The 22625-nt window shown below is 45.3% G+C and overlaps 1 protein-coding gene and 1 pseudogene across 8 annotated transcripts in view; both read right to left on the bottom strand.

Moving 5' to 3' along the window:
* Positions 1 to 22625, bottom strand: part of MAMDC2 (MAM domain containing 2) — a 403751-nt gene that overhangs the window by 45834 nt on the left and 335292 nt on the right. For all 8 annotated transcript variants that reach the window (XM_045468454.1, XM_045468452.1, XM_045468451.1 and 5 more), the window contains 4 exons: positions 21032 to 21288; positions 17163 to 17256; positions 10018 to 10161; positions 5967 to 6232 (listed from right to left, as the gene is read on the bottom strand). In XM_045468454.1, coding sequence (XP_045324410.1) covers positions 5967 to 6232; positions 10018 to 10161; positions 17163 to 17256; positions 21032 to 21288 — 761 coding nt within the window. The remainder of the gene's footprint in view (positions 1 to 5966; positions 6233 to 10017; positions 10162 to 17162; positions 17257 to 21031; positions 21289 to 22625) is intronic.
* On the bottom strand, positions 6603 to 8013 carry LOC123592979 (annotated as a pseudogene).

The raw sequence follows: 22625 nt of genomic DNA, 5'->3' as shown, positions 1-22625 counted from the left end.
CCATAGCATCAATGCACATCGCGTGCTTCGCATGGTGCCCGGCGCAAGGAAAGAGTTCTACGAAAGTTCCTGTTCCTGCGGGCAGCTGTGACAACACTGCTCAGAACCTGTCCATACAGCTACTTTGCTAGAATGGCCTCAGGGAAATTGTTGCCATAGCTACCATTCCTTCGACAGAGCTCTACGTTACAGTTTCCCTCAAACATTTGGCTATCTACAGAAAGAGCAGGGGGTTATTAACCAAACAAGCTCACTGTCCTTAAAACAGGCTGGGTAAGAACTACTAGGGGAAAGAAAGGTATGGAAGCATCCAGAGCGGAAAGCATCCGGGAAGGCGCAGATGAGGTAACGTATAGGTGTTAGGAGTAAGAAAAGAAACATGCAGGGAGAGGCTAAAAGTGTTGACTTCTCTGAGCCCACGCTGCCTCTCATTCGCTCAGCTCTGGGCCCCCACGGCTCATTCATGAAAGCAGGTTATACTATCGGTGCAAACGTAAGGGGTTATTGTTGTTATTATTTTGAATATGCAGCATAGATACTCAAACATACCTACCAAACATTTCCACCCAGGAGAATTGGGACCAGGATGAAGCCAGGTGTAGTCAAAACGCAAATATAAGGCTTCAAGCTCGGGAACAAGTAGGAAATCACAGCCATTCACTCTCTTTGAGTTGGGCCCGACTTCTCACACTTGACCTCACACTCCATGAGGACATGAAGCAGAGGCAGAGAAGGTTCTTGCCAACAATGGTACAATAAGCCCTGAGCTTAGGCATTCACGTCTAGCAGAACGTGACCTTGGGTCGGGTGCCCTCTGCACTCTAGGATGGCAAGGACACTGAAAGCAAACACCTCACTTCCCTTGCAGGAGCGTGGTAAGAACGAAATAAAGTAACAGGAGGTACCTATGCCCCAAGGCACATTGGGGAGCCTCACTTTCTGCAGCTGCCCGAGAACAAGCCTTCCCCGACACTGGATAGAAACGCCGAGCCATCTACCTGTGCCAAAGCGCAGGCTTCAGAGCTAGACAGACACGCGTGAAACCCTGCTCTGCCACTTACCGGCCTTGGAGAGTGCACTCATTCATTCTTTTATTTTTCATTTTTCATTGTTATTTTCATTATTTACCTATGTAGCCACTGACCACATAGATAGCGAACTAAATCCATTGAACAAAATGCTCCCGATGACCTACTTTGCATCTGGCACAGTGTTAGCGGGTGCAGATACAGAAATGAACAAGACTGAGAAAGTCCCTGCCCTCGGGAAGGTTATGTTTTTATGGGGAGATGGACGATGGGCATTTTAAAAGCTTCCCAGAGGGTCAACAAGCACTGTTCAAAAGTCAGAACCCGGAAGTCATCCCACAGACAATTAGCGAACAATTGTGATCCAAATAGCTGCTAGGTTTTGGGTTCTACCTGACAAAAGTAAGGAAGAAACAGACTGAAAAAAGTAAGAGGATGTCGGGGACGCTGGTGGCTCTGTTGCTTAAGCATCCAGCTCTTGATTTCCGCTCAGGTCATGATCTCACGGTTTGTGAGTTCGAGCTCCCCATTGGGCTCTCAGCACAAAGCCTACTTCAGATCCTCAGTCTTCCTCTCTCTCTGCCTCTCCCCAACTCACTCACACTCTCTCTCAAAAATAAATAAACATTTAAAAAATTTAAAAAAGGGTCGCCTGAGTGGCTCAGTTGGTTAAGCGTCCGGCTTCGGTTTCAGTCACGATCTCGTGGTTTGTGAGTTTGGGCCCCATGTCTGGCTCTGTGCTGACAGCTCAGAGCCTGGAGCCTTCTTTGGATTCTGTATCTCCCTTTCTCTCTGTCTCTCTCTGTCCCTGCTCACACTCTGTCTTTCTCTGTTTCTTAAAAATGAATAAACATTAAAACATTTTTTTTAATTAAAAAAAGAAAGAGTCAGAGACTGCCATTCATCCATGAAAAAGAACGAAACCTTGCCATAGGTAACAACACAGACCTTGAGGGCATTATGCTCAGAGAAATCAGAGACAAGCAAATGTTATGTGATCTCACCTATATGTGGAATCTAAATAAGAAAAGAAAAGAAATCCAAGCTTATAGATATGGAGAACAAATCAGTGGTTGCCAGAGGTCAGGGGTAGAGGGTGGGTGAAATAATGAAGGGGGTCAAGAGGTACAAACTTCCAGTTGTAAGAGAAACAAATCACGGGGATGTAATGTGCAGCATGGTGACTACAGTCAACGATACTGTGTTGCATATTTAAAAGTTGCTGAGCGACTAGATCTTAAAAGCTCTCATCACAAGAATAAATCTGTACCTGTGTGGTTGCCACAGGTTAGACTCATTGTGGTGATCATTTCACAATATAAGCCAATATTGAATCATTAGACTGTACACCTAAAACTAATATAAAGCCACATGTCAATTACATCTCTATTTTAAAGTCCTAAGATCGCAAAGCCCATAAAGGGTAGCATGACGATCCGAAACCAGAGAGGCTCCCGTGTCTGTGCTCCTCATCGCTGTGTTACACTGTCTCCAAGAGGATGAACAAGAGGCTTAAGATGCCGATTCTGGGGAGTGGGGCCAGAGAAGCGTTCTCTGTGGAAGTGAGGTTTCAAGCCATGAGTGACTTAAGAGAGTCTAGGCAGAGGAAACCAGGTGTGCAACCGCCCAGGGCGGGAGGCAGTGCTGTGTTCCAGCTGAGCATCTGACTTCGGCGCAGGTCATGATCTCGAGGTTCTCGAGTTTGAGCCCTGCGTCGGGCTCTGCTGGCAGTGTGGGGCCTGCTTCAGACCCTCTGTCTCCCTGTCTCTCTACCCCTCCCCTACTCGTTCTCTCTGTCTTTGTCTCTCTCAAAGATAAACATTTAAAAAAAATAGAACTAAAAACCATAAGAGAGAGAAAAGGACTAACGTCCTTATCTTTCGTAGCAGGGAATGCTATTCAAGTTCGTGAATCAAGAAACAGAGGTGGAAATACAATATTTAAAACTAAAGAGGAAAATGTCCCCGAATCAGGAAGAAAACCACCAGAAAAAGATGCTGAATTGGAGTTTGAATTCAGGGGGAGGGAGGAGTGAGGGCAACTGACTTTTCATGTGATCCCTTCTCTGAAACAGTCTGTATCTTACTTCCACCTGTGGATGTTACATAAGTCAACTGTAGTTTTCTGCCTTACTTAATGCATGCCCCTGTGGTGGCCGTCAGATGGCTCTCTCTCACTCTCTGAGGAGCTGCGACCTGCTAAAAACTTGCGGCCACCTTCAGACACGTGTCCAGAGTTTTCTAGTGTTGAGTTGTATCATCTCCTCATGGGTTTTGAGGCCAGTTCCATGACTCGTCTTCTACGACGGTAAGAACTTCCCTGCCCCCACCGGATCCACATTCAGTTTTCCTTCTGTGGTCAGGAAGGGACAGGGAGGCTGCTGGGAGGGGCTGGAAGTCAGCCAAAGAGGAAAAGGGCGAGTTGCCCAGCGCATTCTTATTGGCTGGGGGGTCTGCTCCTGTTCCATGGGTGTCAGGGACCAGCAGGGACTCACCCTGAAGGAGCAGGCAGGGTCCTAAACACCCCATGTGTGTGTGAGTAGAGGATATGGGGGGACAGGGTGAAGTGGGGTGGGTGGGGGCATGAGTAGGAATTAGCATCCAGATGGCCTGAACCTAGCCACCCCCCCCCCACACACACACCGGCTCAGCTGGGCCTCTCCTGTCATTATCTTTTCTATGTCCAATCGGTAAAATGACTATTTTTCTCCCTTGCATGAGACAGTGAGATTGTACTGTTATTAGTTGCTTACATATCTGTATCTTAATCTTTTATCATTTGTCACCACCTCCTCAAAGGCAGGATGTAAGCCTCGTTCATCTTTATATCCCCTGCACTGAGCACATACCTAATAAATGTTGGTTGAATAAAGGAACAAATAAATGAATGAAAGCCGAATTAATGAATAAAACGCTTATTATATCCCCCCCTTTTTAAAAAACATTAGCAAAACAGAGTATGGAGTATAACAAAAATTTCATTACTTTCTGGCGCGTCCTTGATTATGTGAATCTGGTACATGTCTGCTCATGTGTGTATGTTACCATAACTACTTGCCAGAGTTACATAATTGATCATGGGAAACAGTTTAAGCCTTTGGGATCCCTAAGAGGCAGACAGGCTTGGATACCTCCTGGAGAAACAGATCAAAGAGCAAAGTCAATGACACTGGAAATGTCAGATGACATGTATGGAAAGATAGGCTCCCTGAGGAAATGTTAGGAATTGGCTAGCCAGTCAGCTTAGAGTATGAGTCTAGACTAGGACGGAGTAGGAATGTGGCACCAGAATCATCAACTAGCTTTCCCTATTACCCAGGAGGTGAACCAAATATCTGTTTTGTCAGGGGAACAAAGTCTGATGGAGTTAACAAGGGGATACCTATAATGACACTACCTATTTAATCAGCATAAAAATAAGAGAAGCTGCACTCAGGAGGCTGTGGTAAACCTTTATGCTTACATTCTTCTAGAGGTATCATAAATTGGCTCAACCCCTTCTAGAAGTAAGTCATGGAGGCGGCCCTGTCATTATAAGCACAATTTCGTCTTGCCTAGCAATGGAAAAGAACTTTGTAAAGATTTTCAAAGATCTTGGATTAATCATTGAGAAAATTTAATCATGCCCTGGTGGGTATTCCAATGGACTAAAAGTAACCAGGAATCATTATGATGGGGATGGCATACCAAATTTCCGTAGCAGAAAGTTATGGATGGATCAAGTCATGATTCTGTCTGGATGGTTACAACTAAGACAATCTTGAGCCATTACTGTTTGTGAAGAAGGTTGCACTGTTCTTCCAGGTTTGGATCTTTCCTGAGGGAAGCTGGACTTTGGATTAATTCCTAGTTAGTAAATGTGATCAACTGACTGATCCGTTCACTGAACAATTTTTTCTGAGCTCCCCTTGTGTGAGTCATTTGTTTGAAGGAAGGGACCTTTCTGACCCATCTTCAGCCCATCTTTCTCACAGTGTGGATTCCTGAGATATTTTCTGGTTGAATGAGGGGCTGAAAAAAAACCGGATTTGTCCATACTGGTTTCATGTCTGGGGTGTAGCTGACAGAATTTATTGCTTCTGTAAAGCTTCCTTAAGTTTAGGAGTTGTTCAGCTTGGGAGACTATAGTTTTCTTTTATATTCATTCCTCTTGCAGTAAAGCTTTCTTTGTATTCTCATCACTATCAAAATCAGCCGCTGATGGTACCCTTACAAGTGAATCCTCTCTGTCTGGGTTGGCTCTCATTTTTTTTACTGAGCTTCCCTACTCTGTGTTAAGATAAAGCTTTAGAGGGGCACCTGGGTGCCTCAGTCGATTGAAAGTCCGACTTCGGCTCAGGTCATGATCTCATGGTTTGTGAGTTTGAGCCCTGCGTTTGGCTCTGTGCTGATGGCTCAGAGTCTGAAGCCTGCTTCAGATTCTGTGTCTCCCTCTCTCTCTGCCCCTCCCCAACTCACACTCTGTCTCTCAAAAAATGAATAAACATTAACAAAAAGTTAAAAAAAAATAAAGCAGTTAGTATTCCCACAGGCACACATGTGCATTGTGTGTGTGTGTGTGTGTGTGTGTGTGTGTGTGTGTGTGTGTAAAAGAGAGAGAGAGAGAGAGAGAGAGAGAGAGAGAGAGAGAATTCTGGTTTCAAATTAAAGTTTAGCTGTTGAACCTGGACTGTTTATATATTCCCCGCCTTCGGTCTAGTCTCAGGGAATCTAAGAAATAAACAAGTGAATCCTCTAGGTGGCCATGATTCTGAGACAGAAAACTGAAAAGAACTTGTATGTAATATCATTCGTGCATGGCTCGGATACAGTGTAGTGGTGGGGCTTTCCCTTTGAACAGAAGAAAAATAACACGTCGGCCAGGTGAAAATCAACAGAAATTCACTAACCCAGCCCAGACACGGAAGGGGAGCAAAGGGTTTTGCTGGCTCTACTGTACCTTGGTTGGCATAGGCTTCTTGAAGGTGATTTCAGCTTGCATCCAGACACCCCTTGGAGACTCCAGCACAGACCAAATTTTCTCTTGAACTACGTGGTTCTCTTCAAAGATGTAAACTGCTAGGGTGTCACTCATTTTTAAAAACCCATAGATGGCATAATAAAAACGTAGACAATACTGCAAATTTCCCGGCAGGGATGGACCGTAGAGCCTTCCAATGTAGCCAGGCTGAGATGTAAACTTTGTGTTGGCCAGCAAGTAATACCCTGCGAACCGGACAGAACATTCAGGAAATCAGCAATGAAAAACTTACATAATCTAGCCCAGATTATCAAATGGAAAAATCTGGCTGAAAGTAGTGGAATTTGCCAACAGACTATTTCCATAAGCTTAAAAAAATTTTTTTTCAATGTTTATTTTTTTTTGAGAGAGAGAAACAGAGAGTGAGTGGGCGAGGGGCAGAGAGAGAGGGAGACACAGAATCTGAAGCAGACTCCAGGCTCCAGACTCCAGTACCCGTCAGCACAGAGCCTGATGCAGGGCTCGAACCCACAAGCCGTGAGATCATGACTGGAGCCAAAATCGGCTGCTTAACCAACTGAGCCTCCCAGGCTCCCCTCCATAGGCTTTAAATGATAGAATATGCTTTGTTAAATCTGTGGCTTAAAAGTGACAGAATATATCCACGTGACTCTATTACAAATAACACTTCTCCAGTTCTAAGCAAACTTCATAAACCAGTGTAGATGTCCACCTGGATATGCTCAGGTTCCAGGCATCGGTGAGGATTTGTGCTTTTCATGAAGCAAAAGGGATATAATCATCTTGGGACTCCAGCTTCCTGGGGCAACCAGGTGATACAGAGGGCATACCTAGCACCAGGTCCTAGTGAATGTGAGGCCCAGAGCAGATTTTTCCTTCTTATCTCTGCAGCGACCAGTGGAGATACAGAGATTACAGGCTGGCCTGGCAGTCCTTGGAATTTGGATGCTTTCACATGAGTAGTGTTATGGACTGAATTCTGTTGTCCCCCAAATCTATGTTGTTGCAGCCTGCCATTCAACCAGAAAATATCTCTCAAGTACCTAATCTGTGCAATAAAAGGGTCCAAAGAAGAATAATTCTTTCTTCTAAATAACAAAAAGAAACATAAGTTCAAGAACCTCCCCTCTCACCTAGCTCCAGACCCCCAGGGCAAATTTAAAACAGATCCATGCATTCTAGAAAACCTGGGTAGAAACGAAAAAAATAATACCCTACTTTTCTTTCTTTCCTTCTTCTGTTCCTCCCCCATCAATTTTTTTCCCCTTTTTTTTTGATAGTCACACATCTGCCTTTATTGGGAGCAGCAGGTGGGACACCCCCAGAAAAAGTAAAAAAAAAAATTAATTTACAAAACCAGGGATTCAGTGAAGCCTCCTGGTTGGAACCCTTGGGAACGCACACAGACACCAACCCAGGGCAGCAGGAAGAGGACTCCAAAGCCCGTGAAGGCCAAGCCACCACGGAGATGAGGAGCTCTTTGTAGGTATCCTGAGTGTACGTGGAGGAGTAACCTCATACTAAAGAACCAGGCCGTGAAGAACATGCCAATGGCCAACAGCACCATGTCAGATGTGGGAAGACAGGCGGGTTCACTGGGCTGGTGTATCTGCTCATGGCCTCGCGCTCCATTTTGCCAGGCACAGGGTAAGCCACAGCTCTGCCACTGGAATAACGTGTCAGCTCTTTTGATCGCCTCCATGTTCATTTAGTTTAGTTTCACCCAATTATTTAATTCATGTGGCAAAAGGTTCTTGGGTTATTTCCTGTGCGTGGTGGTATGGACTGAGTCGTGTCCCCCTAAAATCCATTGACTGAAAACCTAATTCCCAATGCAACTTTATTTGAAGATTGGGCCCTTAAGGAGGTAATTAAATGAGGTTATGAGGGTGAAGTCTTAATCATATAGAAATGGTGTCCTCCTGAGAGGAAGAGACACCCGAGACCTCTCTCTCTCTTTTTTTAAATGTTTATTTATTTTTGAGAAACAGAGAGAGGCAAAGTGCAAATGAGGGAGGGGCAGAGAGAGAGGGAGACACAGAATTGGAAGCAGGCTCCAGACTCCGAGCTGTCAGCACAGATGTGGGGCTCGAACCCCCAGACTGCGAGATCACGACCTGAGCTGAAGTTGGAGGCTTAACCCACTGAGCCACCCAGGTGCCCAGAGACCTCTCTTTCTCTCTTCACGTATACATGTGGAGCAAAGGCCATGTGAGGACACAATGAGAAGGCGCCATCTATCTACAAGGCAGGAAGTAAGGTCTCGCCAGAAACCAACCCTGACAACATCTGTGTCTAGGACTTTCCACCTCCAGAACTGTGAGGAAACACGGTTCTGCTGTTCAGGTCACGCAGTCTGTGGTACTTCACTGGGCCACCGGGGCAGATTAGTAGGGGTGGCCATGCACAGTCACAGCAACATTCTTGAAACATGAATTTAATTCTACTCTTCTCTTCCCTAAAATCTGTGACTGGTTTCTCATTTACTTTATAAAAAAAAAAACCCCAAATGCTTACTCTGGCCTGCCATGCCATGGTCTACCTCCTAACTTCATTTTCTTCCACTCTCCTGCCCTCAGTACAGCCACACTAACCTTTCAACTACTCGGGGTGTCCCGTTCTTCCCATGGTCAGGACTTCACAGATGCTGTTCCCTCTGCCTGGATTCCTCCCCCTCTCCTGGCTAATACCCTCTGTCCTCAGAAAAGCCTTCCCAGGATCTCTTACCAAAATTAGGCTCTCTCTCCCCTAATCTCTCTCAGAGCCCACTTTTCATTTCTTCCATAGCACGTACCTTATATGTTTATTTGTGTATATATTTGTCTAACATTTCTCTTGCCCGTTGAAATGACTGTTAGAAAAGAATACACGATGACAGTATAAAATTGTGAGGTCCCCTTTTCAAAGCCCTTCCTGGGCCCTGTGCAAGTAAGGTGCTCTGAAATGTTAAGTTTCATCAGTGTATTAACATACCCCAGTGCCTACTGTATAAACAGGCATTGAATAAATCAATTAGACACCAATCCTTGAAAACAAGCTCTTTGCACCCATCTCTACGGGAGTGGGCTTCACAGGGGATGCCATCAAAGTGATTAGGTAGGTAATCCTTACACAGAGGAGCTCAAACTGGTTTCCAATAGTTCCTTGTAGACTCAGCCATCAAGTGCCCCGCCCCTGACATTTTCCCAACAGCTTTTTTAGCTTCTCTTGCCCTACAATATCTGTTTGTTGAGTAAATTACACATAACAGGAAATTTACCATTTTAGCCATTTTAAAACCTACAGTTCAGCGGCATTTAGTACATTCACCAATGCTGGGCAACCACCACCACTGCTTAATTCCAGTACATTTTCATCACCCAGAAGGAAACTCTATACCCATTAAACAGGAACTTCCCATCCCCCGTCCCCAGCCCCCGGACACCACTAATGTGCTTTCTGTCTCTATGAATCGGCCTATTCTGGATGTTTCATATAGTTGTAATCTAATAGCTTTTTTTTTTTTTTTTTTAATAGCTTTTTAAAGGTACTTCTCCATAGGGGCGCCTGAGTGACTCAGTTCAGTTAAGCCTCTAACTTTTGATTTCAGCTCAGGTCATGATTTCTCGGTTTGTGGGACAGAGCCCTCCATCGGGCTCTGCGCCGACAGCAAGGAGTCTGCTTCAGATTCTCTGTCTCTACTTGTCTCTGCCTTTACCCTGCTCCTGCTCCCACTCTGTCTCTCTCTTTCTTTTACTCAAAATAAATAAATACACTTAAAAAAAAAGACAAAAGTACTTCTCCACCTGAGGGGAAGAGCAAGATAATGTCCAAAGGTTTGACTATTTAAGCAACTGGCAAATCGAATTCTAAGTTTTAAAAAGAGGCCAAACACAAGATTGCCCATCGCATTTGTTTTTTCACAGCTGCCCTTTTTTGTTTAAGTTGCCATGTTGATGGGTGTGGAGTAAGATTGGCAGCTGGAGCACTCCCACCCCCGGCTCCCGGTGGCCACAGACCCCCAATTTACCGATGCCTGATGTGTGGTCTCCGGCCCGATACATGTTTGGTTTTACTTTCACCCGGGTCCAGCCTGGACCTTCTTTGTCTTGATAAAAGTTGCAGAGATCTTCCTCGAAATCGCAGCTGGCTTCCATGGCACTGAAAGGAAGTTCTGAACAAAGGAGAACCAAAGTTAAAGAGCCAGACTTAAGGGTCTCAAGGGACTACATCAACGGGTTGACAAATACATACATATTCGTGCCAGGGGAGACGGAATACATAAAACACACAAAAATATTTTTACCCTAATGGCATGCTGGCAGGTTAGCATCAAGCTAACATCTCAGCATGGCAGGAAAATTGTTCTTTTCCTCCCTAAAGGGATGGAGAGAAGGAGCTCTGTTCACACTCTCTATAAAAAATAAAGAAGTACCACACTTCAAAAGACATTTCCTTTCATAATGTAAAGACTGGGAACAATTATTCACATAGTTCTTCACAATTCAAAATTCATTCGTAGAAAATTAAAGAGAAAGAAAAAGATAAAGATTTTAAGGAATTCTTAATTTTTCTCCAAGACAGGTATTTTAGAAATTATATTTTCCAGTAATGATTTTCCTTTGTTGATCATTCTGTGTCACCAGCACAGCTGCTGTCTGTTGATAATTGATATTAGTCATAGGAGCTGATCTGCTTGAAGAAAATCATCGCTCAGTATAAATCATGAGGTTCAAAAAATCACACCAATTTCATCACCCATACTGCTATTATTTTGGCTTTTGCTGAATTCTGGTATCATTTACCCTGGTCTATAAATACCACCTCATTTCAGATTGCCTGGAGGGAATGAAACATAAAAGATTTCTGCTTTTTTGTGAATAACTTGGTACAGCAACAAGTGATTGTAAATTTCACTGTTCAGATCATCCGAGTCCAGAAGGGATGTGACTGCCACAGTTTGGGACACATTCAACATAGCCAACTGTGATCCTGTTCTGCAGGCTGACATAATACTGGTCTAAACTTTTAGGGCCAGAGAAAGAGGGCACTGTTTTGAATAAATAGGAAATTACCTCTAGAGAAACATTTGAATTCTGGGAGCAGTGACCTAATGCAACAGGGAGCTGTTTATGGACAAACACTCACTATATTCTCAATTCCTGAATTCCCAAAGCAAGAGAGTTTAGCCCAGATTAAAGGGGATGAAAGATGTATGACAACCAAATACTACAAGGGTGTCGAGATTCAATCTTGGTCCAGGAAAACACATAGCATATAAATATAAATGGGAGGTGCCTGGGTGGCTCAGTTGGTTAAGTGTCCAACTTCGGCTCAGGTCATGATCTCGTGGCTCTTGGGTTTGAGCCTTGCATTGGGCTTGCTGCTGTCAGCACAGAGCCTGCTTTGGATCCTCTGTCCCCCTCCCTCTCTGCCCCTCCCCCACTCATTCTCTCTCTCTCTCTCTCTCTCTGTCTCTCCCTCCCTCCCCTCAAAAATAAACAAACATCAAGAAAAAAAAAAAGACAGCATTGGGACAAGTGGTGAAATTAGTATGTGGATCATAGGTTAGTTGATAATACTGTATCAGTGCCAAATTTCCTGAACTTGTTATTAATGTTTACTGATTTGTGAGAGAGAGAGAGAGAGAGAGAGAGAGAGAGAGAGAGAGAGAGAGAGAGAACAAGCAGGGGAGGGGCAGAGAGAGATGGAGAAAGAATCCCAAGCAGGCTTTACACTTGGGGCTTGAACCCATGAACCATGAGACCATGACCTGAGCTGAAGTCAAGAGCCAGAGGCTTAACTGACTGAACCACCCAGGTGACCCCAAATTTCCTCAACTTTATAATTATCTGATAGCATGCTGGAAAATGTGCTGGGTTTTAAAACTTACACACTGAAGTATTAGGGTAAGGGGCATAATGTTTACAACTTACTCTTACATGGTCAATAAAGCAAATGTGGCAAAATGTTAATTTGTAGATCTGGGTGAAGAGTACATGAGAGTTCTTTATAGTATTCTTGAAAATTAAAAAAAATTTTTTTAATGTTTATTTTTGAGAGAGACAGAGTGTGAGTGGGGGAGGGGCAGAGAGAGAGGGAGACACAGAATCCGAAGCAGGCTCCAGGCTCCGAGCTGTCAGCACAGATCCCCACGTGGGGCTCGAACGCACAAACTGTGAGATCATGGCCTGAGCCAAAGTTGGACATGTAACTGAGCCACCCAGGCACCCCAATTCTTACAAATTTTATCTGAGTTTAAAATGTTACTAAAATAAAGTTTTAAAAACACTAAATTAAAAAAGTCAGTGACCAAAACCACATTACAAACAAACAAAAAAAGAAGATTAGGAATAAAATATTCCTGTATAATTGGATCCCAATGGTATCTCAGGAGACACACCCTGCCAAGTGTGCAAGGAAGGCATCCTGATGAGCCAGAGAGGAGATCAGGAAATAAAGGGCATTCTCAATGCTCTGTGACAGGTGGGCCTGCCCACACATTGCTAGGCCTGGCTCTGTGAGCATCTGGGAGTATCTTTAAGCCATGAAAATAAAGTCTTTGAAAAATGAGTATGATGTTCACACAGACAAGGATCCTCTGACACCAGCCCCTCCCGCATGCAGACTGGAGACAAGGGGAGACCCCATATTGGTTAGTTACCCCTCCGCCACCTGGTAATGAAAAAGTAGATGAAAAGGCACAATCTACAGATGCCCGTCTAGTTCGGAAAATGGTGTCGTGCTCCCAAAAGCCACACACAAAGAGAACAGCAGGTCAGGGAAATCACTCATCAGGAATATATCCCAAGGAATATCCCCCTGGGCAACCACAGGAGAATCATAACCCATTTATTAGGTGGGCATGAGAGGCAAGAGGTGGTATTAAAACTTAAAAGTAAGCATGGGTCAGTTCACTCCATGGTGACACTGAGTCACGCAGAAAAGATTTTTCTGAGAATGTGATTATATTCCCTTGTTAAATACCTAGTCCTAGAAATGGATTTGTCTGGGGTCCTGAGAAGGTCTGATAAAAAGAAAATCTCAAAAGCATAACTGAAAGCCTAAATCTTTTTCACCCAGAATGTTTCTTCTGCTATGAGACAGTATCTAATTCCTGAAGACAGGGCCAGAGGGCCTGTTTGTGACCCCAAATGAGCTCACCAGAATCTGGGGTGGATGGAAAGCCTTTGCTTAAGGCTTGTTTCAGAGCATATGGGCTGAGTGGCCATCACAGTTGAACATTAATGACCTATTTGAAGTATAGGGAGGAATCACAGGCAGTTGGAAGCCCTTGAACATCAGTTGACCAGAGAGGAAGAAAGAAAGAAAGAAAGAAAGAAAGAAAGAAAGAAAGAAAGAAAGAAAGAAAGAAAAAGGAAGGAAGGAGGGAGGGAAGGAAGGAAGGAAGGAAGGAAGGAAGGAAGGAAGGAAGGAAGAGGAAGGGAAGGAAAGAAGAAGGGAAGGAAGGAGGGAAGGAAGGAAGGAAGAAGGAAGGAAGGAAGGAAGGAAGGAAGGAGGAAGGGAAGGAAAGAAGAAGGGAAGGAAGGAGGGAAGGAAGGAAGGAGGAAGGGAAGGAAGGAAGAAGGGAAGGAAGGAGGGAAGGAAGGAAGGAGGGAAGGAAGGAAGGAGGAAGGGAAGGAAGGAAGAAGGGAAGGAAGGAAGTCCCTTGAACAAGGTACCAAAAAGCATCATGATGTAAGATTTAGTTTATTACTTGCTTTATGACATTTGCACTTTTTAGAAATGAAAGGCTTTGAAGATGCTCTAATCAGGTGGAAGGAGAAGTCATTGGTAGCATGTCTCATCCTTTCCCCTGCCCCATGAAGTTCATGGAGATAGACTCAGTATCAGCCCCAGACCTCTAAAAGCTCATCAGCAGCCTTTTAATCATCAGCCCCTGCAGTGCTAGAGAGATCTGGGGTGCAGCGTGGTCTGTAGGCTGCTACACTTGCACAGCAGCTTTATTTTAGCAGGAGCCAGCCCAAAAGTAGGCGGAGACAGCTCAGAGCTGGCTTGGAGACAGAGTGAGCGAGACCTGGCGCCAGGCTGAGGAGTCTCGAGGGAGTAGGGGCTGGGCCACTGACCAGGCTGTGGAGATGCTTGAGGTCTGAGCTAAGGCAACTGCAGCTGTAACCAAGGCAACCACCGGAGCCAGGTTTCCAATCAGACATCAAGTGAGCAGTGTGATGTTGGTGAATGGGCCAAGCAGAAATCCTTTGAAGGGTACATCCATGAGTGTCAGGACCCTTCCAGTCCCGGAGCCAGATGGGTGGACCCTAGCCCAGGGAGGAGATTGGGTGTGTGTAAGGCAGAGGAGAGGGAGCTCTTAGTTTGGGGTTGGGCACTGAGCCGGGATCCCTAGGAGTGGATGAAATCACCTGTTGGCCATTCAAGGATTTACAGCCTAAAAGGAGAGCTGATTCCTACCTTCTAGATGCTAGGCCAAACATGATGGTGGATGGGGAGGTTGTGGGTGGAAAAGGCTTGGAAGGCAAGTGCCCTAACTCAACTAGGGGGCATGGGGAGTTGTCACTGTCCTCTGGCAGCATCCTGGGGGAATATTTGTGGAGCTACATGACTCTGGTGTTTAACACCTACAGCACTGTGATGGGTCCTGGGTCTGGGAGACTGGATTAACTCTAAGCCCAACCAGATGGTGGGAATGAGATGCTTCATATGTTGAAATAATTCCTGTCTCAGCCTACTCAGGGAGAACGGGGGAAGAAAATGCTAGATCCAGCTGGGAAAAGCTAGTCTGGAGCTAACCGAGATAAGGAAAAAAATGTTGGCACCTGTTATAAAACAGAAGGGCATAAACTATTTGTGAAATGTAAGATGAAGTATGGAAACTGGAGGGCTCAGCTTGTAAGACTCAGAATCTGGCCCACAGCTGCTGAATGAAAGGCATAAAGCAGGCTCCAGCTCACCCATTCACCAAGCTGGTGCCCTTTGCTGGTTCTCTAGTTTCAATCTGGCTCCTTTGTTCCCCAGGGAGTGGATGGGAGTATTGTGAAAACTCAATAAATAACATGAAGCCTCAAGGCCAAGCATTTTCTGTGTGCCATACTCTGCCCAGGCCTTCACGGACATTAACCTCTCATCTTCCCAATGGTGTGAAACAGATTCTTCTACCCTTGCCCTATACATGTGGAAACGGAGGTTAAGCAGACAGAGAGGTGAATCAACCTGCCCAAAGTCACACGGTTTGTAAGCGGCAGAGTAGGGACGTGAATCCAAAGTCCTGGCTCTGTAGCATAACACTGCAATCATGCAGTGAAACCATTTTAAAGAAAGTCGCTACGTTGGGAAGTTCTCAAGACCTAACGGAGCCTTGGCTAACCTAATTACATGAAAATGTGAGTCGCCTGTGGTCCCTATGGAGGAGGAGTCTTTATGTGGGCTGAATCTTAGAGACTGAGGGGCCACAGGTGCTTTTAACAAATAGTCCTTATTTTGCTGAAATCTTTCTTTTCACCAGTCAGTGGGAAAGGGTTCACATAGATTCTGTATGTTTAAAAAAAAAATTTTTTTTAATGTTTATTTTTGAGAGAGGCAGAGCATGAGCTGGGGAGGGGCAGAGACAGAGGGAGACCCAGAATCCCAAGCAGGCTCCAGGCTCCAAGCTGTCAGCACAGAGCCCAACACGGGGCTTGAACTTACCAACTGTGAGACCGTGACCTGAGCCAAGGTTGAATGCTTAACCAACTGAGCCACCCAGGCACCCCAATTCTGTATTTTTTTTAAAAGGGAAAGCATTTCCAAATATTACTTCTAAGATGGCTCAATAGATACTGTTACCTCCCCCCCCCCCCCCCCCCGCCTCTTCATCCCAACCTCTACTCCATGCAGGTATTGAATAAAAACCTCTTTTCCATATGTATAACTTGGAAATATAAAAGTTCAATGTAAATGCCTGATGACAAAAAGGAAACTTTCTAAAAGTAATGGCAAGAGGTTATGAAACTACTATTAACATCACTGAAATATTAGCTGATGAGATTAGGGAACAGTCAGATTTGGAGAAGTAAAACAATGTTGGTGTCTGTTCTGTCCGATTTTAAAGACTCTTAAAAATCTTTGATTACAGTTTGTATTCAATCATTTTAATGAAAGTATGTAAATATGTAAACCCTGTCTAGTTCAATCTGTTTCGCTAGCTTCCCCCCACTTTTTAAAAATTAGAGTTAGTAAAAAAAAAAAATAGCATTTGGTTTTAGCACATTAGAGTGTTTCTCTCTAATTCTGGAATAACACTTCAGCTCAAGTAGAAAATATTATCTTTCTCAGTCGCCTTGCTGGTAGAATATATCTGAGACCATATGCAATCAGACACCAACTTTTATCTTTAGTGAAAGTCAGACTACAAAGGCCATGTTCAAAAATGTACTTCTCATGCTTCTAAACTCAGAAGGAAGGCTCATTAATAACATGGGACAACCGCTATCTCCCTGGGGTCTCTCAAAAAAAAAAATTCCCTAAAAGGTAAGGTCCCCTGCATTTATCTGGGCCAGCATGAATACAGTGTTGTCCTTCTCACTCTAGGGCATTTTCTAACTTACTTTGAATCGATTTGTTTACCTCGTTCCCCAGAAAGTAAGAATTCCCTCTCTTTTCAAAACACCAAGTTTATGGAAATTATAAAACTGGCCACCGTAAAAGACTGTGCAGACTTACTTAGAAAGAGAAGTTAAATTAAGTAGGTAACATTTAGCCCAAAGCTAACTGTATCCAACACCAACATCTTTAAACGTGAAGACATTTATAGGTTTTGGATACATAAAATTGGGAAGGATTTTTATAATTCTACTCCGTAGAGTTTGAGAGTTTTTTCCACCTACTTGGCCACCTGTATATGGATCTAAGCTATCCTTTAAAGAGAAAGATGGGGAGGAAATGTGTTTGTATTCTTTGATTTTCATTACCTAGTAGGTAGGGACGATGAAAGTTCCTTAACACCTGACAACTGCCCTGTAGGTTCAGAAAAATTAAATTCACACTGCGAGGTGGGGGAGAAAAGAGTAATGTAGCAGAAAAATGACTATTCAGTTAAGTAATTTTTTAAAGGAGGAGATCACAGGAGAGGTGAGGAAATTAGAATTAATTCAAGTCCTGACCACAGGTGTCTATCAGGAAAATTCCATATGTAAAGAGGAAGAAAAAGAGAATGCTTACCTGTCTGATTTTGGCAGTGAACAGGAGAGAAAGAAATATCATCCAGGGCAACATACCCTCCTTTAGGACCATTGAAAGCAACTTCAAAAATAACCTGCAGAGAAAAAGGACGTATTATTACAGGTTTACATATTTTCTGGTAGGCTTCAGAGCTCTTAACTGTGATTTAAAATGATGTGTCAATCAAGCCAGGTGATGGCAAGTTATAAGTACTGAGGAATCATGTTCCTAAATCTGAGGCAGCTGCTGTCTTGATCGCTAGTTTCTCTTAGGGAGAGGGAATCCTAAACCCTAAGTTGTATTTTATTGGGGGACTTGTCCCCCTCCCTTGAGTGTATATCAGTCTCTGATAGAACTACTGAATTGACGATTTGTATTATGACCTTCAGTTAAAGAAACAACAGGCTACTCGCAGAAGGCTGGCTCGGTTCTCCCAATGCCCTTCCCACAGAACTAAGCCCCTCCAGGGCCCTTTCCCTTTTCACACATGCAACTCTGTGTGAGGGTTCTGGACAAAGATGCAGAATCAGAGATGATTACCTGTCAGCTAAGGCAAAATCAGGCCCCAAATTCTATTTTATTTTTTAAAATTTTATTTGAGAGAGAGAGCGTGCGCGCATGAACGCACATGAGTGCGGGAGGGGCAGAGGGAGAGGCAGAATCTGAAGCAGGTTTCATGCTTAGTGCAGAGCCCAATGTGGGGCTCAGTCCCATGACCCTGGGATCATGAGCCTGAGCAGAGACCAAGAGTCAGATGCTCAACCGACTGAGCCACCCAGGTGGCCCAGGCCCCAAATTCTACGTATGGACGTTAGCATTTCAGCATGTCCAGGCACGTTCCCCAAGTGGTTAGAGAGAACATGAGGTTGTTAATGGGTCGAACCCTTCCATTTTCCTCCCTTTTCTGCCGCCGACTTCCACTCTGAGGTCAGTCGACTACCTTCTGCCTGTGACCATGGGGATCAGGTGTGGCGAGCACTGCGGGGGAAACTGCCCCAGGGTGTGGTCCACTCCGGTGAATTAACGTGAGAAGATGCAGGGTTTGCAGGGCTTGAAATTCCAATGCCTTCAGGACCAGGCAGGTAACAGAAATACATGACGTGAGCTTAGTGAGACGCAGGAGGAAAGGGTGCAGAACGCATCCGGGAGAATGCAAGCCGGGTCTGAGGGGGTGGGTGGGGATCTGCTACTCACTGCTGACCTGTGGGAGTCCTGCCTGAAGTGTCCGGACCTACCAAACTGTCAAGGAGATCTGGATCTCCAGATTTTTATTTGAAATCTTTGGATTTTTTCAATGTTGGCAATGAATTCAAACAGGCAAACAGACACCACTCTAGCGGCCAAGCAAATCGTTGTGGGCTAGATTTGACCCCTAGGCTTCTTAGTTCTCAACCTGTTCTAAAGAGAAGAGTGTCTCGGAGGCAGACAGACCAGAGTTCAAATCCCATTTCTGTCACTTATTAGCTGGGTGACCTTGAATACGTTGCTAACTCTTTCAAGGGCTTTCTTCTGTCATTTATAAAATAGACATAATACCTGCTACCTTATAGCACTACTGAGATTAAATGAGATAAGGTGTATAAGGCCCCTCGTATGCAGTCAGGTGCATATAGAGCTCTGTACTTAATTCATGTCTATTTCTCCAGGTTGACCGACCCCCTCTTGAACTCATATTCAGGTTTGAGCCTCATTAGCCACTAATTAGCTCAAACAGGTTCCTTCCCTCCACCAGGTGTGAGTTTCTCCAGTTTGGAAAGAAAGAATGTGGACACGATGGTCGTGTTCAGCTTAACGACAATGGTCCTACAGACACCTGGATTCTGCACAATCTAAGAGGGGCCTTGGAAGCCTGTCGCTGGCAAAGGTCGAGGGAAGGCCGAGAACAAGAAGAGGACAGATGTGGATCAGTGGCAAGGGGCAATGGAGTCCACACACACAGCCCAGGTCCATGACATTTCATTTTCAGGGTGCTCGCTGATAAAGTGAACGACAGAGCTTGATCTTACTGGTGGAGGGAGAATATTTCTGATCAGAATTTGCGAATCATAGCCCATGTGCCGATGCATTCTCTCTTGTTCAGAAAGGGGGTCTCGGGCGCTTGTTTTCCTTTCTAAGATCCGTTTGAGAAGACAGCGACATTAAATTCACTGATTTCTGCAGAGTGAGTCTCTTTTGCTGGCAATTACCAAGAGCAAACAGTAGCAGCATGAGTCAGACCTGCTGGAGCAAAATCACGCACCTGTGAACCAAAAGGGTACAAACTAAAGTGCAGTAGTGTCCAGAATTGTGACTTTTCAAGCACTGACGGAAAAGAAAATCCAGCAGTCTCACTCACACAAATGCCGCCCAGGGAGTTTATGGTTGGATGGAAGGAGTTTGCAAAGAAACGGTCGTCACTGCGCGTGTGACTCATTTGACTTCAACAGAAGGAAAAATTTCTGAAACAGTATGTGCATTTCTTTTCCTCTTTGTAACTCAAACTCAGAAAATTTTCCACTGGGCTGCAAGAGCGGATCAAGGCTTCATCCGACTTTGGGATAGGAAATAGCACACGTCCTGCAAAAGGCAGTGTGTTCTCTCTGGAGCTGTGTGGGGGGACAGGAGAGGATCTGAAGGGGGTAAGGGGCATGGCAGGCATGTCTTCAGTAGCTAGAACATGTCACAAACCAGTCCAGTCCCAAGCTCCAGTCTCTGAAGCTCCACATCAGGTGAGCAGATGGCACCACTAAAAAGCATGCAGGGAATAATATACTTCTTCTGCACTTTAAAGGGGACTAGGAAAGATACTACAAAAAGCACAAAGCTCGGAAGGGGATATTAACAAACCTGTGGTAACTAAGACTCTAGGTACAGCTCCAAATCTGGAACCACAGCGTTGCACCCACTGATTCTAGAAGCCCTGGGGCGGCAGGGGTGGGGGTGGGGGTGGGGGGGGGGTGGTAGGGGTCCTCAGACAGGGCTGGGCCTCTGCCTTCAGCTCTAGGTCAGATTTCAGTCCAGAAGTTTCCTAAGTGCCTGGCACTCACCAGCTGTGTGACCCAGATAAAAAATATCAGACTGTTCGGACTCTCTCTTTTCTCCTTCCTTATCTATAATTTGGGGATAATCCTATCTCCTCTGGAGTGTTTCAAGTACCGGAACACATACATAAATATAAATAATGTATGTGCTTCAAAAGAAGGTCTGCAAGGACGAACACCAGAATGTTAGTGTTCTCATCCTTGTAGGGTTAGCCTGGGGGGTTTTGGTTTTGCTTTCCTGAAGTTTCTAATTCTTCTGCATTGGATATTTATCACTCGTGCAGCTACAAAAGTTTTAAAACTAAAGTACCAAGGCTTGTTTCAAATTGGGGCCACGATCATAAATCTATTTCTAATTTTGATGACATTACTTATACCATCAAGGAGGAAGGAAGAAAATAAGTTGGCTTCTCTCTCTCTCAAGACTCTTCACTCAAGTAAGGGGAAGCTTCCTGCCTGCTCACAGGAATGGAAAGTTAAGAGTGGGTTTCACTCAGAGGACGTTCATCTCTTTGGAACTCACCAAGACCACAGAGCGAGGTTCCGAGGGGAAGTGGGCTCAAGAAATGGAGTTGATTGACTGGCTTTTTCTCTATCTGTCCTTAAGAAGAGTCTTGGTAGAAAGTGAAGATGACCAAGCAGGAAGACGGAGGAAGAGGGAAGAGAGGAGAGAGAGGAAGAGGGAAAAGTAAGGGGAAAGCAGAGGGGGCTAAAGAAGGGAAAAGGTAGACGGACACGCACGGAGAAGAACGGACGAACGTGGCCGGTGGTGTCGCCCGATCGCCAGGCTTGTGCGCCTGCGCAGAGCAGCGCCGCCAGGGCCCACCTGGACACACCCGGCGGACCTACCTCCATGGGGTACGGCGCGCTGAACTCCACCTCAGCAAGATTCCACACACCATTCCCTGGCTTGTCCATTTTCCAGATTTCCTCGTAAAGGCCAGCCCCATCCCGAGTGTAGAGGGAGAAGATATTGTCATTCCCCTGCTGGAGTTGGTAATAAAACGACAGGCAGCCGGACATGGGGGCCGTGGTCATCGGGGAGATGAGTTGCGCCACCTCCTGGAAGTGCTTGACGTAAACCGAGTCCACGTACATGTAGTGGCCTGAAAACCACACAGACGACACACTGCGTTAAGACAGGCCTGGCGGGGCGGGGGGGGGGGGGGGGGGGGGGGTTCAGAGGACGCGAGATGATTCTGGCCGCGAGAAGTATGGCCGAGAGCGGGTGGGTGTGGCGGCTGGGGAGGGGGTGGGGGCAGGGGGAGCGCGAGGAGCTCCACGTGCTCTGCCAAGGACGGGACAACACCCACCCTGTCTCTCTGCCTCACTTTCGGTTGAAGTGAAATACACACATAAAAGGTAGAAGCGTCAGCTGCAAAGTGCTGGAATGTTCAGGAGCTGAACACAGCTGTGGAAAGAAACAGAACATTACCCCGGGAGCCCCCCCCCCCCCCCAGGCTTTCTGTTGAGTTCCCAGATTTCTAAGAACATGCCAGGCATACCATCTGTTCCTTCAGGGGCACAGGGGGCCCCTCCTGTACATTTTTACAATATACACAAAATGTCATGGAGTCTCTTTGGAGAGAAACTAAGATTTTGACTTCAGACGAGATTACAAATTGTGCCTAACAGAACATGTAGACAGGGATGGGATTCGGGTGGTGGGGCTTGGGACACCACTCTCGGCGAGGCCTTGGGGGACTCTGGGCCCGGAGGCTGACCTCCCTCAGAGGTATTTTGTGAAACAGAGAAACCGGGAAGCAGAAGGGGAGGAGGGGTGGGGAGCCTGGATCTGGCCCTGAAGAGACCTGAGGTTGAGTCCTGCTGGGACCTCATGCAAGTTACTAAACGTCTCTGGGCTTCAGTGTCCTGATCTCTACAGTGAGAACCACATACTCCCCTCCCAGGGCTGATATGAGCATTAAACGAGATTATGTTCGTGAAGTGCTTACTATGGGCTGGCACGTTGTAATTGCCTAACACAATTATAACGAAAGGAATGTCATTAATGATTCTGGTACCATGCCTTCCCCATTGTCTGTTTTGTGTAAAGGGTGGTTGTTATTATTAGCGATTTAAGCTGCAGTGATGGAGGAGGGCAATGCAAGGTAGCTTCAACAGAATGACCTTTTGTATTTATGAGTTCAGAACAATTACAGCTTAATATCTTTCTTTTAGTACATGGTGACTATTAACAATACTTCCTTTCATCCTCAGCAATAAGGGGATTAGGAAGAATATATACCATCATACGCCGGATACTTGCTTTGCTTCTAGACCACCACCCGGTGTGCAACAGGCCCCCAACAAATGATTATTCAAAGCACAGATCCAGCCTCAGAAAGCTTCTCACTCAACAGGGCAGAGGGGACAGGTGGATACATCAGGGCTTGCTTTCTCCCGGCAGCAAATTGCTCAACCCCCTGAATCATCTCCCTTG

This window comes from Leopardus geoffroyi, chromosome D4, assembly GCF_018350155.1.
Source record: "Leopardus geoffroyi isolate Oge1 chromosome D4, O.geoffroyi_Oge1_pat1.0, whole genome shotgun sequence".
In the NCBI taxonomy this organism is placed as follows: Eukaryota; Metazoa; Chordata; class Mammalia; order Carnivora; family Felidae; genus Leopardus; species Leopardus geoffroyi.
Note: the sequence above shows the minus strand (reverse complement) of the source record. Positions and strands in the feature narration are given on the sequence as shown.